General features: G+C 34.9%; 1 protein-coding gene across 12 annotated transcripts in view; it reads right to left on the bottom strand.

Annotated features, from left to right (window-relative positions):
• Positions 1–17462, bottom strand: part of MMS22L (MMS22 like, DNA repair protein) — a 158116-nt gene that overhangs the window by 67936 nt on the left and 72718 nt on the right. For all 12 annotated transcript variants that reach the window (XM_042986842.1, XM_042986841.1, XM_042986843.1 and 9 more), the window contains 2 exons: positions 15520–15746; positions 13096–13599 (listed from right to left, as the gene is read on the bottom strand). In XM_042986842.1, coding sequence (XP_042842776.1) covers positions 13096–13599; positions 15520–15746 — 731 coding nt within the window. The remainder of the gene's footprint in view (positions 1–13095; positions 13600–15519; positions 15747–17462) is intronic.

Genomic DNA, 17462 nt, shown 5'->3' on the forward strand with positions numbered 1-17462 from the left:
TGTATGTACAAACCTTGAATTTAATTAAACTACAGTTCTCAGCTTTTTAAAAAGAATTGTGTCTACATTTCTATATTTTTATTTTTAATGTTATTTATTTTGAGAGAGAGAGAGAAAGAGAGAGTGAGCGAGCAGGGGCATGTTCTCCCCTGAGAGACAGAGAAAGAGAGAGAGAGAGAGAGAGACAGACAGACACCCAAGCAGGCTCTGTGCTATCTGCTCAGAGTTCGATGCAGGACTGGATCTCACGAAAGATAACGACCTGAACTGAAATCAAAAGCCAGACACTTAAACTGAGCCACCCAGGTGCCCCATTGGATTCTATATTTTAAGCCAAATCATTAAACAAAATCTCTTCCACATATAGTCAAACATGTCCATGAAGATCAAAGCCTCATTTTATAATGTTATGAATGATACCTTTGGAGTTGAGCCATACACAATTTATACAGCAGTACCCAAGAACCTTGCCAAGATACACATAAAGAACATAATCAAAGCTTTGTATCTATTAGTGAAAAATTCAAAATAGTATAAATTTTCACCAGTAAGAAATGGTCAGGTAAACTACTGTATATCCACACAATGGAATATTATGAAGCCAGCAAAATAATGCTGTGGATGTCACTGATAAGCAACTGATGATACATAAAGTGAAAAAAGCAGGTTACTACACTGTATTTAACCCCAGTTTTAGTTTAAAAAATGTATATGAGTAGGAAAAATCTAGAAGGACACAACAATATCAAGTTCTTTCAGCATGGTAAGATTAAGTAACTTAAAAAAAACTTGGATACATTTTCTAAGTTTTGTATTACAAATGTGTAATAACTGTAGGAATAAAATGAAACAAAAGAGGTCTTATAGGGTTTGGGTGGATTTTATTTTTTTAAATCATCTGACTTGTGAGAGAAACCTGCTCCCTCCACCCCAACCCGAAGGGGAAGATTTATGCAACATAAGCTACATAATCAGGGGTGGTTTTCACTTTGTATTTTTATCAGGTATCTTTCAAACTGTGCCAACCCTGTGGTTGGTAGTCTGTTGTTAGATTTTGAAGATGAGTTGTTAGTAAAGTGCTGTTATTGATAAAAATACATAATTGAGAGATCAACCAACCCAATTGAGGCTCCCTGAAAGAACACTATTCCAGGAAAAGTATACTGGGGTTTCTTGCCCTGGGTAGATTCACTTCATAAATGGATTAACTCGGTTAACTAGAAAATTCTGGAACAACCAATTTCCCAATAATGATGTATTTTTTTAAAAAACAATTTAGTATTTAGTATGCTCTAAAATACCCTTTCTTTGCATTCTACCACTGGCAGCTTTTCACCACCAAAGAGTCCCAAATTCCTGGAAATTGAGTACAGATGAGGTTCTTTCCTATCTTTTACTAGTTCCCACGAAAGCTGCCAGCAGGAGGCAGCAACGACTGGCTGTGGCAACTGCAGAGGCTCTACTCTGCACAGTAGTTAGCTGCTGGCTTCATTCTTCTGTCATTATATAAGCAAGATGACACTGTTCTCTAATCCAGCCAAAGCTGATAAGTACCATCAACCTGTCACTTCCTACATTTCAAATTCTAACATCACAGCATCAAAGAGTTTTTACATTTCGATTTCTTTTGCTGGCAGCAGCCGGTAGCCTCTCATTCTCCCACGGTGTTCTAATGCTGCATTTGCACGCCGGGGTTACTCCCAGACTGAATAGCGGGTCATCCCCTGCTCACTGAGCTCATCTGTGGCCCATGTGCTAGGCAATTTAGATCCAATCAGCCCTTATTTAGCTCAAGAGTAATGAGCAGCATAGTGACACAGACTTAAGCCTGACCCTCAGGACACTGCTCATCAAGCAGTAAAACTGTGACAAAATCATTCATCTTCCACCCGCTGGCAAGAAATAATACTCGCACTCACTGTATTACTTTTCAAGATTAAAAAAAAAAAAAAAGTCCTGAATTTTCATGATGTGAGACATTAATTTGCAGAAAGCTGAATTCCCTTAAACCCCCCTGTTGCTATGAGCTCACCAGGGGGAAATAGGCCTTAGGAGACTGAAATGGAATAAAGAAAATTGCTCCAGCTTTCTTTTCATTTTAAATAAGCCTTAAATCTGACAAGAGATATCCTAAAGAGAGAAAAATATATATCTTGTAAGGTAAAGAAGAAACAATTGAAATTAAGAGTTCCAAATGCTAGTTTCACTCCTTATATTTGTTCTCAATTCTGTTAAAATATAAATAAATTTTGAAACTGAGAAATTACTCACCCTTCTCCACAAAGTAGATGGAGAAAGCTTAGGAATTGTTCCTTATGGTCCATATGGTGGCAAAAGTAGTAAATTTGTATCATAAAACAAAAATGTACTCGGACAGTTTCCAAGAAAATACATCTTAAAGAAAATAACTTTAGGGTAATTACCAGAAGATGGTGGGATAGCTGAGAATATTTTGAAACTATAACGAATCTACTTTTTCCACAATTTAGAGTGCCATCTGAGGTCTTATTAATCCAAAAATAATTAATGGAATAATTAAGAGATCAGTTTCTTTCCTTCAGTGACACATCACATCATTAAAAAACAGGTCTAGCAGCTTGTTGTACTATACATTTATTGGATGTAAATGCTTAAATTATTGCTTCCTCTGAGGATCTCCCTTTTATAAATGACAGCCGCAACAGCAGTTTATCTCAATGAGTTTTTATAGACTGGGTCCACTTACTGAAATCACAATTGTAGATATTTTTACCCATTCCATAGTTGGAAAAGAATTAACTTTAGCAAATGCATCACAAATGAGAGGTTCCAGTCTTCAATATATTTATTATGACAACATGTCTTTGGTTTAAGAACATAGCACCATGTGGTGCCATGGAAGTGCACAGTATTAATGTCTTCCTACAAACTCATTGCTGAATTTCATCTAAAGCTTCAAAGATCTGGGTGGTCCAAATACCTATAGTGAACTGTGGGGTTCAGGCAAGGAACCACAGGGACATAAATAAGATTGGGGAAAGTAGCTTTCGCTTCACCCAACATCTTTTGATTTACCATTTGCTAAAGAGAAATGTTCTGGTGCTTGGTACAGAAAATAATCATGGCACTTCTATTCCCTGAACAACTGAGCTGATCTACTTTCAAAATAATGAAATGTTTCCTTTGCAGAGTATATTTCTTTTGTCCTTGCCTTTTGTCCCAACATTTTTCGCCCCAATTTCTGTTTTATAGTGTTATTTTTCCATCTCTACCTTCCCTCTTTTTTCTAATTATGAAAGGTACATTTACTGTTTCATCCCAGAGAAAACAGATTTTTAGTTATTGCAAACCTTGAGAACTATTAATCAGAAAAGAAGTATAAAACTCCATTCACCCACTTCTTGAAAGTAGGAATAATCTTGAGGGGCGGGACCAATATAAAGCTCTATTTATCTCTTACTTTTCTTTAATTTTATAATTATTGGTAATTGGTGTTAAATATTAGACCTGATCTATAACTGGAGATCAAAAACTAGGGGCACAGCAAAAACAAAAAATAGAAGACTGAGGAAAGTGGGGGAAAACTAAGAAGTCACAGAAACTTTGGTACCTTTTCTTTGTGTGCAGCAGTCTGAATCTCACACATACGTGCCTTGTTATGAGTCTATTTTCCTACGTTGTGCTGTGGTCACTCAAGAGGCCCTCTCTTCCAGGAATTTTCCATCCTGGGGTATTGTCTTAAAATATTTTTTTGATTATTTCCTCACTCCATTATTTCAGTTCCCTCTTTAAATACCTTGCTTCTGACCGAATCCAAATACAGATGATATCTACTTTTAGATTTGAGGTGTTCCTGTAGATCCAGACTCAATGGAGAGCTTCTCAAAATTTCAAAAGCAAGCCAAAAGCTCAAAGGCCCAATTACTCCACTTGTTTACACATTTCAGTGGGAGAAGAGTTTGGTGATAACTATTCAATAGTTAAAATAATAAAAGTGGGACAAAAATTTTAGCTAGAATAGACACAAATTTTATTTTTCAATAAGACCCAAACCCTTTTAATTAACTGAGAAGAATGTACTCTTGTCATCTCCCTGGAGGTCCTTTCTGCCCACTGGTGCTTGAGAAGGCAATAATCATGGAGGTGAAATACAGATTATACATTAAACCCATAGCCTGTCTGCACAATTACTGTTGTCTACTTTCAAGTGGATACTGGCAAGAATTATTAGATAAGCAAGTAAAAGTTGGGGACAAGTATAAATCATTATCAAATAATGCTGAATGACTAAAATAGTAAAATATGAAATGGTAAAAAGATGATGGTTTCAATAAACACTTACCTAAGTACCTTTCTATTCTCATGGTCCATCTTTCATGTAATAAATACATGAGTACATGTCATATATGCTGCATTTAACTGCTTTACTAATGTACCCCAAGTGCCTATAATAATGTCTGCTCCCATAGCAGGCACTCATAAATATTAGTTGAGTTTTTTTAAATAATTTGCTTAATGAATGTGTATCCTCTGTTAAAAATAATTACAGCACAGGTAGAAAGCACTAAAGGATATTAGAGATAAAATGTTAAGGAGGTTCAAAAGGAAGAGAAATTATTCAAGATTAGGGACACATAGACAAGCATACATTTCAAGAGAAGCTTGGGGCACCCGTGTGTCTCAGTTGGTTAAACGTCTGATTTTTTATGTCAGCTCAGGTCATGATCCCAGGATACTGGGGTCAAGCCCCGTTGTCAGGTTCTGTGCTGAGCATGGAGCCTGCTTAAGATGCTCTTTCTCTCTCTCTCTGCCCCTCTCCCCTACTCATGCTCTTTCTCTAAAATAGGATAGGAAAGGATAGTAGGAAAGGATGTTGTTCACATAAAAAGAGAAAAAGGTAAATAAAGAAAATAAACATGCACTGAGAGATTATTATGGCCCATGTTCTGAATAGGTATAGCATCTAAGTCAGTGCTGTCCACAGTGTCTTCTGCTTTCCACTACAGTAGGCACTATGTATAGGTATCAAAGACTTGCTTTATACCTAGTGTGATAGAGGAGTTGAATTTTACCTTGTGCAGCAAAAAGAGTAGCAACTCTCAGACACTAACAGGGGTTCCTTTAGAAGCAGAAAAGCACAGGGTTCCTAGGTGGCTCAGCTGGTAGAGCATGTAACTGTTGATCTTGGGGTTGTGAGTCTGAGCACCACATTGGTGTAGAGATTTTTTTTTTTTTTTAAAGAAACAGAAAAGCACAGTTTGCTACTGTAGAATTGTCCACTACTGCCTGGAATTCTGGCTTCTCCCATATATGATGCCCATGTACGATTCTTTCTGATTCTATCTCTAGTTCTGATCCATTCATTTAGTAATAATTTCTGAAGTTACCTTACCCTTCTATATCCTTCTAAATAAATCATTTGTTTTGTTTTCTTTTCCTGTACTCTGCTACTCCACCTCTATGCCTACTATGACCAGCACTGACCATTTTTGACTTCTGATCTTGACAATTACTTTCATTCCCTGGATTTAACCCTTTTCTTATCATTGTTTATCACCACACTTCGGCTTATTCAGTCCTCAGATCTTTCTCTACTATGTTCTGGCCTGAGCCCTCAACTGGATCTGATAGGAAAAGACAAAAGTAAGAAAGATTTGGAGAATTCTTGAGAATTAGTAGTTCCATCTGACTAAAATAACCGGGAAATCACAAGAAAAAGTTGCAAATGTGGGAAAGCCAGACTGTGGAAGACTCTGAAGACCATGGTAAGGACTGTGAAATTTTCTGTGGTTATCAGGATGTCAGTCAGTAACAGTGTTAAAACACAGAATGACGTAAATAGACTTGTTCTCTAAAAAGATAAATGTGGAAAAATGAGATGAGCACAAACAACACAAGGAAAAATAAATAGGACTTCATTAAAATTAAAAAAAAAATTATGCTGCAAAGGACAACATCAAGAAAGTGAAAGATAACCCTCAGAATGGGAGAAAATATTTGCAAACCACATATCTGATGAAGGACTTGTCTCTAGAACATATAAAAAATTCTTTACAGTTCACTAACAAAAAGCCCAATTTAAAAATGGGCAAAGGATCCAAATAGATATGTCTCCAAAGAAAACAGAATAGTCAATAGGCACATGATCAATAAGCACATGAAAAACACACAATATCATTAGCCACCAGAAATGCAAATCAAAACTATAAGGAGATGTTACCTCTCATCCACTAAGATCACTTGAATCAGAAAGACACTTAGCAACAAGTGCTGATGTGGATGTGGACAGATTTCAAACCTTAAACCCTGTTGGTGGGAATATCAAATGGTATACTAGAAATGGTTCAGTATTTCCATAAAAGGTTAAACAGAGTTACCATATGACCCAGCAATTCTATTCCTAAGTATATACCCAAGAGGAAAACATTTCCACACAAAAGCTAATACATGTGTTCATAGCAATATTATCCATAGAACCCCCAAAGTGGGAACAATCCAATCTCCATCAAGAGATGAATGGATAAATAAATGTGGGTAAAATGGATTATACGGCAATAAAAGGGAATAAAGTACTGATATATGTGGTAATATGGATATACCTTAAAATCATTATTCTAGGTGAAAGAAACTAGTTACAAATGATTACATGTTGGGCGATTCCATTTTTATGAGAGGTCCAGCAAAAGCAAATCTATAGAGACATGAAGTAGATTAGTTGTTGCTAAGGATGGAGGTTGGGTAGGGGAAAATGGAGAGTGACTGCTAATGGGTATAGTGTTTCCTTCTGGGGTGACAAACTGTTCTAAAATTATGATGATGGCTGTATAACTCTATGTAAATATACGATAACCATGATATATAATAACCATTTAACTGTATGGTATGTGAATTATATCTAAATAAAGCTGGCCAGTAAGTGAATTGTATGATAAGTAACATATCTCAATTAAGCTGTTAAAAAAAAAAAAAAAAAAAAAAAAAAAAAAAAAAGATGGTCTGAAGACAGAAGGCACTGGAGGCACAGAGAGTAGGAAACCTTAATAATGGTCTAAAAATGGAGGAAATGGTAGTGAGAATAAAAAAGGAATGAAAACATTAAAAAAAATTTCTATCAACTGGGTATACGGAGAAAGGAAGGACATATTTATATATCCCATCTCTACCTTAAGAAATTAGTTTTCTTTTTCTACAGCAGCTCCTTAGCATCTCAGACATATAGAATCACAACTTTTAACAGTTCTAGAATTATTAGGCAATATTCATGTTCCCTACAATCTGGACTTTGTTTTTAAGCAATCTGATTCATTTACACATCCAAATGCATTTACTGAATGGCCACTGTGTTAAAAGTACAATATCAGAATGAGTTAAGAACTATCCAAGGTGTAAGTACGTACATGCGTGCATGTGAATGTGTTTACTGAGGTTGCCAGGCTTAAAGTGTAGTACATAGAAATGATTATGGGTTCTTTTGAAAACAACAGTAATGACAATAAGAGCAACGGCTCACATGTATCGAACACTTTCTGTGCCAAAAACTTCATATTCATTATTGCATTTAATCCTCAAAACACCTAGTAAAAGTATGTGCTATTACCCTCATTGCAGAATGAATAAAGTTGAGATTTGGACACATAAGTTTTCCCTTAAAATATTTTAAAAGAATTATTTTGTACTTATGTAAGGAGAATCCATGTGTATGTAACAGATCTAGTTGCAGACTAAATGACTTAAATATTAATTCCTATGTATGAAAAATTAAGTAATCTATGTTTTAGCAAAACAGAAAAAAAGTTCACAAAACTGAGTTTATATAACTGCATGAATTTATAAAATGTTGTATGAAAAGCTATAGTGAAAATATTTTGCAAAATTCAAGCCTAGTAAACAGTTAATATTAAGGTAAAATACTAATTCATCATATACATTAAAATCTCAGTTGAAAGATAAATAAAATATTTAATAATGGAAAAAATCATTAACTTTTTACATACTCTCAAAACATTAAGATTTATACTACTTTCCCTTGAGATGCTTATGCTTTCTCAATAGCAACCAAAACTGGTAGATGGATCACTTTTAGTAAGCAACAAAACTATTTGATTTTTCAAATAAAAACTAGAAATATCCATGAAACACAATCATGTGCTCTCTCCCGAATTATTAGAACAATGCCAAAAACATGCATCAAATCATACATACATAAGCAGTAACCACTCATAATAATAGAAAACCCAAAACAAAAGGAGGAAAAGGCCTGCATGCTGTCAAAAGCATCCTTTCTATTTTTCCTGAAAATTCATATGCATTTTTTGTCATCCAGCAGTCCCTCAGGAGAACATTTCCTCTTGTACTTCTTCCTTCCCTAACTAGACAACCCCAATTCTCTCACAGATTAAAAAAAAAAATTGTTTAGAATAAATGATACCACACTAATAAAAGTTAAAATAACTAGAACTACTGAGCAAGAAAAACATTTGAGGGGAATAATAAACACAGTTCTATGCACGTGCATACACAACTCCCCCCCCCCCCCCGCCCAATCCCAAATGTCAAAATTGATATATAATACACAGATGAACTTCTAGGCTCACTGGAAAAGAAGAAAAAGTGTTTAAATATATATGTATTCTCAAAATGTATTTTGAAGCCAGGAAAACAGAGGCTTAATCTTTTAAGGAGTTGTACTCAGCACATAGAATATCAAAAAGAAACTAACCATGCCTTCTGAATTATTTCGTAGTCTCAAAATTTAACATTTTAGACAAGTTTTCAACTGCCTTTAGACCTCTTCTGCAACCAGGCTCTTGTTTAATACAAAATAGGATGTCAGTTGATCAATATCCATTTGGCTTAAATTCATAAGTCCACAACCTCCCTTAAGTGGTAGAACAAACAGGTACAAAGCCTGAAAATTTATTGTTTCTTTTTAAACTCCAAATGATATTTGCAGATGCCAAAAGGCATTTTGAAATCACTCACCCTTACTTCAGTAAAAATGAAAAAGGGGGATGGGAGGAGGGAGAATCTCATGAGGCCTTGTATGTCAAGTTTTTGCCCAGAGCTAATTTTCATAGCTGTGTTATAAAACCCTGAAAATGGAGGTTTATAATGGAAATGCTGACAGACCCTTAACTATAGCAGCATGAATGGATATAATTAAAGAAAAGCTTTTGGCTACACCTAACTCCACAAATGAAAGCTGCCATTTTTATATTAACCTCAAATAACAGCAAGTGAGAACCAGAAATGGGATTCCAGAAAGGTAATGTGAAATGTTAAAGATGACTGCTAAAAACTGCTTGACATTCGAAGTTTTAAACATGGAGGCATTTAGTTAACATAACCAAGTCAGTATTTTCATAATGCTACTTAATCAGCAATAAAGAATGCTCTGGTGAGCCATCAGCTCCAGTTAGCAGAAAGTGGCATATGAAGTTATTATTTCTTAACAGCCTAGAGGGAGCCGCTTCTCCCTTTAATCAGTGATCTTCGTTCCTTCCTACCTATAATTTCTCTGTCATACAGTTATAAAACTATTACCCAGTTCAACATACACACTCACACATCCTGCACACACATTTATGCAAGGACTGGTACCTTATTCCCACCTGAATTTGAAAACAGAAGAGATTGCTAAGGTAAAGTATTTCATTCTTTTTCTTGTCAGGGATGCAGCCAGGAATAAATATCATCAATCTATGTAACCCATCTTCCTTATCTAAACCAAAATTCAAAGAATTTAGCTCTGTTCTTCAAAGGGGGGCAGGGAGCCTATGCTTTAGTTTTTATCAACTATCAAAACATTTTTGAACCTTTTAATAATATTAAAAGTAATACTAACATTATAGCATACCTAGGAGGCTCCTATGAAAAGATCCTCAGAGAAGTTCCAGATTTTGGATGAAGAAAGTAGGAACAAACACATCTCTATGATCAAATATCTAAAGGACTTTTTCTTGTGTTTCCCCTCTCTGCCTCCTTTTCTTCTTTCTTTTTAAGTTAACAATCCTGAATGATCTCTGGGGTTCTTTCCCCAAAGATCCGAAACTAAAAGCCTGTCCATCTTCAGGGTATCTGCCTTGGAAGCTCTAAAACTGATGAAATAAAACAAAACCATCCAAGTCACAGTCCCTCTTATTATATACTTTAATCAGTCTCACTGAAGAACTGTGTGCAAATTACAATGCAAGCTTCAGAAAATTAAAAGATGGTAGCACCTACATGATGACAGCTTTAATGAAGACTCCCCACACTACTGCACTTTTCTTTTTTTAATATTTATTTTGAGAGAAAATGTGAGTGGGGGAGGGGCAAAGAGAGAGGGAGGGAGAGAATCTCAACCAGGCTCTGCACTGCCAGCATAGGACCCAATCCTACAAATTGTAAGATCATGACCTGAACCGAAATCAAGAATCAGACACTGAACTGACTGAGCCACCCAGGAGCTGCATGCTCCACTCACTGTTACTCAAACACATTGAGCTCATTCTTCTCTCTGCTAAAAATGCTCTACAATTATGGCAACGGAAGTGATATATGATTACACAGTCACTTACAGCTACTGTTTTTAATCATAGTTGAGCATTATAAAACAAAACTAAAAGTAGGTATGTGTGCAAGGAATTAAATGTTATCAACATAAATATATTTGTGTCTTTTTCATAGGTTAGTCCTACAGATCAACGGCCTTGGTTTAGATGATAGCAGACTACAAACCCAAAGGAGATCTAGTTAAAAGAAATTTCTAATATAAATGTATACTTGCTTTCGCCTTATATAATCAATAGTCTTCAACATGCATCCTTGATTCCTACCTTTGTACTTGACTAGTAATGCCCATGATTACCAGAGATGCATTACAGTTTATAAGATACTTGCAAGCAGAATTTTTCCAACATTTTGAAATAGTTTTGGCTTTAATACTAAAGGATTTTTACCAAATTGAATTTAAAGAGCAAAAATTTGTTTTTATTATAAGAAATGAAATTTAGATGGAATAATGTTGATAATAAATTAAAGATAAATTACTGCAAATAGGGGCGTCTGGGTGGCTCAGTCTGTTAGGTGTCTGACTTCAGCTCAGGTCATGTTCTCATGGTTCGTGGTTCGAGTCCCACGTCGGGCTCTGTGCTGACAGCTCAGAGCCTGGGCCTGCTTCAGATTCTGTGTGTCTCTCTCTCTGGCCCTCCCCCACTCACACTCTGTCTCACTCTCTCAAAAATAAACATTAAAAAAAATTTTTAATTACTGCAAATAAAACATGATTTACTTGTCTCCACCCCTCTTTTTGATCATTTTTTCCATCTGATGACTCATTTAAAAAATATATAACTTGTAAAAACATAAAAACAAACTGAACAAAAAGCACTATCCCCCTTTTTTTAGTAGCAAAAATAACAGCTAAAAGCACTCATAAATATATATGAATAGGTAACACTTTAAGGTTTACAGTTTGCAAATATCATTTAACTGCTTATGATTTATAAATATATATATAATGGTTTGGTTAGTTTCTGTTTAGTTATTTGTAAACTTTAACAACGGTAATGTAAGAAGGTAGCTGTGATTGGTTAGAGTCTGAGTGGTGATACTGAGACCTATTTTAGTAAGCCACAGAAAGTCCATGTTTCCATTTCTTCATCTATAAACAGGCAGGACAAGGTTGGCAAAGAAATAAATGAGTACAGTATTTGTATACTGTATGTCTTTCAAGAATACAACAATTATTCTTGTGTTTCTAATTATCATTCTTAAAGAATAACCAAAAAAGTCCTAGGTAGGAGCTTAAAGACAAAAAGAAGTCAGTGAACAAAAAAGAAATAAAGAAGAAATTTCTTACTTTCTTACTTTTATTTACATTTTTAAAGCCTCTCCAACTTTTGAAATTAGTCCCATTCTCCTATTACCAAGTTTCCATTAACATTTTTACAAACTTCAGCATTTAATTTCTTATCTGAGAATGCATATTTTCTAAATATACTCCATATGCTAATCTAAAAGTGAGAAAGGAGGCTTTCTCATATACTATTAGGGAGTGTAAAAGTTGGCACAAGTTTTTTTTTTGTTTTGTTTTGTTTTGGGGGGGTAGAAAATCTGGTATCATCTATCTACATTTAAATGCGCATAGACCAATTCATTTTTAGAAATTAATCTATTCTTCCACAAATACACAGAGAAGGCACATATAAAGATGTTAAATAAAACTGTTTAAAATAACAAAGTGGTAAACAATATAAATTGACATTATTATGGTATTCATTAAACAAAGTTTGGTACAACCATAAAATGAAACACTAAGTAGCCATTAAAAAGAATTAGATGGGTATCCATCTACTAACATGGAAAGCTGCCAAAGAAATATTAAGTGAAAGGCGAAAGATTTATTCGATCTGAAGAAAAAAAAAAGAAATATTAAGTGAAAAAAGGCAGGTGCAGAACAAAGATCATCTGTTTTGTGTTTTTAGCCTATAAATGAGAAGAAAAAAATCTGGAAGATTCTATGAGAAACGATTTTACTTCTGTGGAGTAAAACAAAAGCAGTATTTAAGTGGATCTGAAAACATTGTTTTATATGGGTGATTGGTGTTATCAACAGAAAAATCTTATTTTAATCTCAGAATAAATTGTCTTACCTGGAAATATTTCATGCAGTTGAGGTTAGAACTCTGCAGCAAAATAATTTAAAGAAGCTTACCTTTTTTTTTTAATGGTACAGGGTGGTCAAACTCTCCTTAAGGGCACAAAATGCAAATGTTTCAGTAGAAGCCACCTTAGATTTGAGCTCATGATCTTGTTTAGACTATCTGAAACATTCCTTTGGATAATACTATTCCTTTAGCAAAGGTAAAAAGGGAAGGAGGGGCAAAGAAGCAGTTAGGGGACTGCACCAGAGCTGCTCGGAGTTTAGTTTTATGTGTTAGCACATAAACTTTCTTTTTAAAGAATTACTGTTCAAAGTAACAGTTTGGAAACTACTTATGCCAACATAAAACCAACTCCTCTCTCTCCATTTGGATTTCATGAGTGTATCGAAAGGAAAGTTTTAATATAGAATCAACATAGGTGATGACATAAAATAAATCGATAAATTAGAGTATTTACTGGAAAACGTACCTGATTCTGGCCAGAACAGCTTGTAGAAAGCTCAACACGATCCTAAGTTCAGATTCTTGACAAGCTCGCAGAAGCATACTGAATCCATCATTAAGCAGTTTTTCATGGGAAGGATGCAAACAATGGCTAGTCTCAAACACTTCTTGAACACCATCAATATAGATGGAAAGAAGGGTCCAGAGAGTCTGTCTTTGTCCCATTTCATCATTCTTAGATACCAAGAATTCTTTTGCTTTCTCTCGAAAAGCACCTGAAAATTTCTCAGCCAAAACACCAATGTCCAGATTTTTCTGGATATACATCAAGAGGAAGGCCACTTGACCCTTCCAAATGAGAGGAGATGTTATAAAGGAAGGCTTGAGGAAATTCAGGAGGCCTAACACATGACCTGCTACATCTTCCACCTCTGCAACAGCTGCTAAGAGTAGAAAAAGGATGAAAAAGTTCTGAAGACCAACTTCAGTTAGTTCTTCCATTCTTTTTTGATGGAATTTAGAATATATTCTGCAAAACAAAACAAAAAAAAATTACCTTAAAAATTTTTCAAATAACAGCTTTTAAAATAACCTTTTAAAATAACAGCTCAATACTCCTGACAATCTCATTATTGTAAATTTAGCTAATTCTTCATTATAATGTTGCCATTGTCACTTTTTCTACTTTGAAAATACTCACAGAATACTCATACCTTCAAATTTCTCAGTGAAGCAGCAATCATCTATGAGTGAATTAAAAGGATTCAGTGGTCTTCCCCAAAGGACAGTATAAGTTCTTTTCATATAGTACATGGCTTTTCCTGTTATTTTAGTACTCTTAATCACCTTTCTTTTTTAATTTTTATTGACAAATAAGAAAGAATATATATCCCCTTTTTTTTAAAGTTTATTTATTTTGAGAGAGGGTGAGGGTGAGGGAAAGGGGGAGGGAGAGGGGGAGAGAGGGAGGGAGGGGGAGAGAGGGAGGGAGGGAGAGAGAGAAAATCCCAGGCAGGCTCCATACTATGAATGTACTGCCTGACACGGGCTCAAATCTACGAACCATGAGATCATGACCTGAGCTGAAACCAAGAGATGGACACGTAACTGACTGAGCCACCCAGACACCCCAAATATATACTCCTTTAAGTACAATTTGATGTGCTTTAAAAAAATCTTAATGGGGCAATTTTAAAACAATTTTCCTTAAACTCTTTCTCCCTGTACCCCTCACAAAGACCTGCTCTTGCCAGAATTATACCTAAGACAATTCAACGTGCTGGAAAAATTATTTTTACTTATTGATAAAGTAAAATGGTTAGTGTTTAAATGTGCAAGACTCCCCATTTAAAAATCTCTTGTGTTAATATAATTTACTAGTCGAAGTAAAGGATTACTTCATCAATTAAGGGATTAGGATAGGAATAATAGAACTGTTACTGAATAAATTCCAAATATTTGTTTTAAATAAAAGTTCTGAGTATTATGTCTTCCATAAAATGATTTAAGATTCAAAGATAAACTGGCAAACAGAAAAAAAAAACTACTGTTTAAGCCACATAATTTTTGGAGGTTTAACAAAGAAGTTACCATTAAAAAAAAGTATACACTAAAAAAATTCTACTGTATCACCATCATCTTGCAAGTCATATATGGGAATCAAACAGGAATTTCATTTAGTGGTTCCTGACAAATCCCTACCTAGAACATGAAGGAATTCTTACTCTGCAAGAGCTCCCATTATATAAGCTGAGCAAGTGGTGGGGGGCAGTATATTTTACAAAGAGGGCTAGAAAAAGGGCTAACAGATAAAGAAAGTAGATCAAGGGAAGACAATAAAAATTCATATCTATTTAACAAGCAAAATTCTCAAAAACAAAAACCAGATAAATATGACCGAAAGTTTATTTTACCACACCAGAAATGAAAACTGGGCATTCTTCTCAAATGAGAACATTTGAGTTATTTGGTTCTACCTTCTGGTTAGTTTTCATTCAAGGAAGCAGGACTAATGGGACTGCTGAATTCAAAGAATGCAGAGTTTTACAGACTGACTCTATTACCTGCCAGTGTATGATTTGGAAAGGTTTTCTATTTCTGTAATTTTGAATAAAATTTATGCACTGAATTATATAATAACGTTACAATTAATTTTGGCAAAAGAAACAACAGTTCTCTAATATATTTAATATATGGAATTTCAATCTTTAGGACAGATGAGATAAACCAAAATTCTCCCCAAGTTCTAGATACTAGGTTTGTTCCTTACTATAGTAAATTGGCAGGATCAAAAGGCTGCATGTTTTGTTGTCCTGTATACACTAGGGAATACATTTTAAATGTATAAACCATAAAGACTTCTAAGCACAAGTTAACTTTAAAAATACAAACAGTTAAGTAACACTTCTTCAGAGTGAACGTTCATGACAAAGAAATATATGGCACATACCTTCCTTTGACTTGTTTCCAAGGATGAGGGCCATTGTTCTTCATTGCTTTCTTAACAACTTTTGCCAAAATGCAAAGGAAAATGGTGTAACTACTGCTGGATTTATACAGGCCATTATCTTGTTTATCACAACAGCAAGTCTTCACCATTTCTAGCATAGACAAGGGTGACTTAATGATATGTGTAAGGCCTTTCAAAGGAAGCCAAGAGATGCTAAAAGAACTATTCTACAAGCAAAAAAGAAAAAAAGAAAAGAATATAAGTATTAAATCCAAGTAAACAAAAATGGAAATCCCAATTAGCTCACTAAAAGTTTGACTTGCCTTGATCACATAAATTACAAACAGTACTACACATCCTGCCAAAATAAAAATTCCACAAAAGCAGAGACACCAAGGGCTGTTCAAATTCCTAAAACATCTCCAATATGTCTTTTTAACAGTTGGTCTGTCCAAATTAGGAAACATACAAGATCCATCCATTGCATTTGGTTGCTTTGCTTCTTTAATCTCTTATGTAAGTTTCCCAGAGTTTATGTCATACCATTTATTTTTATATTAGATCATTTATTGTGTAGAATTTTCTCCAATCTGGATTTAGCTGCTAGTATCTCCCTAGTGTCATGTAATGTACTCTTTTATCCCCTATTTGTTCTGAAAATCGGTAGCTGTATCTAAAGGATTGATCAGATTCATGCAAGTTGAGTTTTTTGATAAGAATATTCCATTGGTAGTACTGGGTACTTCATGTTGCAATTAGGAAAACAGACATTAAATCGGGTCATTCCTTTTGTGACGTTAAGATTGAGGGTCTTATCAACCTGATCTGTTAATCTGAGTGATCCCCAAGATTCTCACTGAACAACTTTAGCAGCCATTAATGATCACTGCCCAGAAGCCTTACTTCATCAGATGTACAAAATAGTGATTTTCTAATTCTATCATTACTTCTTAATTAGCTTATTAGAAATTTGGTTATTCTTAAATATAGTTTATATTCTCATTTATAGTTTTCAGAATAATGAGGGTTTGGTTTTTTTTAATTAATGTTTATTTATTCTTGAGAGAGAGAGCGCGCGCGCAAGTGAGTGCATAAGTGGGGGAGGGGCAAAGAGGGAGAGAGACACAGAATCCAAAGCAGGCTTCAGGCTCTGAGCTTTCAGCACAGAGCCCAATGCAGGGCTCAAACTGGCAAGCTGTGAGATCATGGCCTGAGCCGAAGTCAGATGCTTAACCAACTGAGCCACCCAGGCGCCCCTGTATTTGATAAGTTTCAATCTACAGCAATCATTATTCTTTCTTATGCTCAAATTTACCCAGCATTGGAGCAATGGGACCTCCTTTTGACATGACTCCATCTTACTTTGGTATTTTCCAGCTTTCAGATATGACAAGCATTGTGGACTCATACACATGTTGTCTCAGAACTAGAATGGGTCATTTTTCCAATCAGCCTGAAATTATGCTTCAGAGAAAGGTGTTTTTCTTATTTTTAATAAGCTCTATTATGTATAAACCCAAACTAGTAATTTACTTGTAAACCTCCCATTTCCATTTTCTATCTCGATTGAAGGGGTCACTATTTACTCGGGAACTCAAATACTCCAAATCTTCTCTTTTTTCCACACATAACAGGTAACTAAATCCTATAAACCTACCTTTATAATTTTTATTTTTCAAACATATCCTCTCCTTTCTAAATCCATTGCCCCTATTTTACTCACTCACTGCATTATTAGCATTTATTATTACATTGGACTATTAATATAACACCCAAATTATTTATAGCATTTTCAGAAAACTCTCTCACACACGTACCCAATATGTCACATCCTTGGTTTTCTATATCTCTGGAATAAATCATAACTCAACCTGCACATTATCTTCAACCCTACATAATCTAGTCACTGACTACCCTATGTTCCTTATCTGCTGTTTCTTCCC

Source organism: Panthera tigris, chromosome B2, assembly GCF_018350195.1.
Source record: "Panthera tigris isolate Pti1 chromosome B2, P.tigris_Pti1_mat1.1, whole genome shotgun sequence".
NCBI lineage: Eukaryota > Metazoa > Chordata > Mammalia > Carnivora > Felidae > Panthera > Panthera tigris.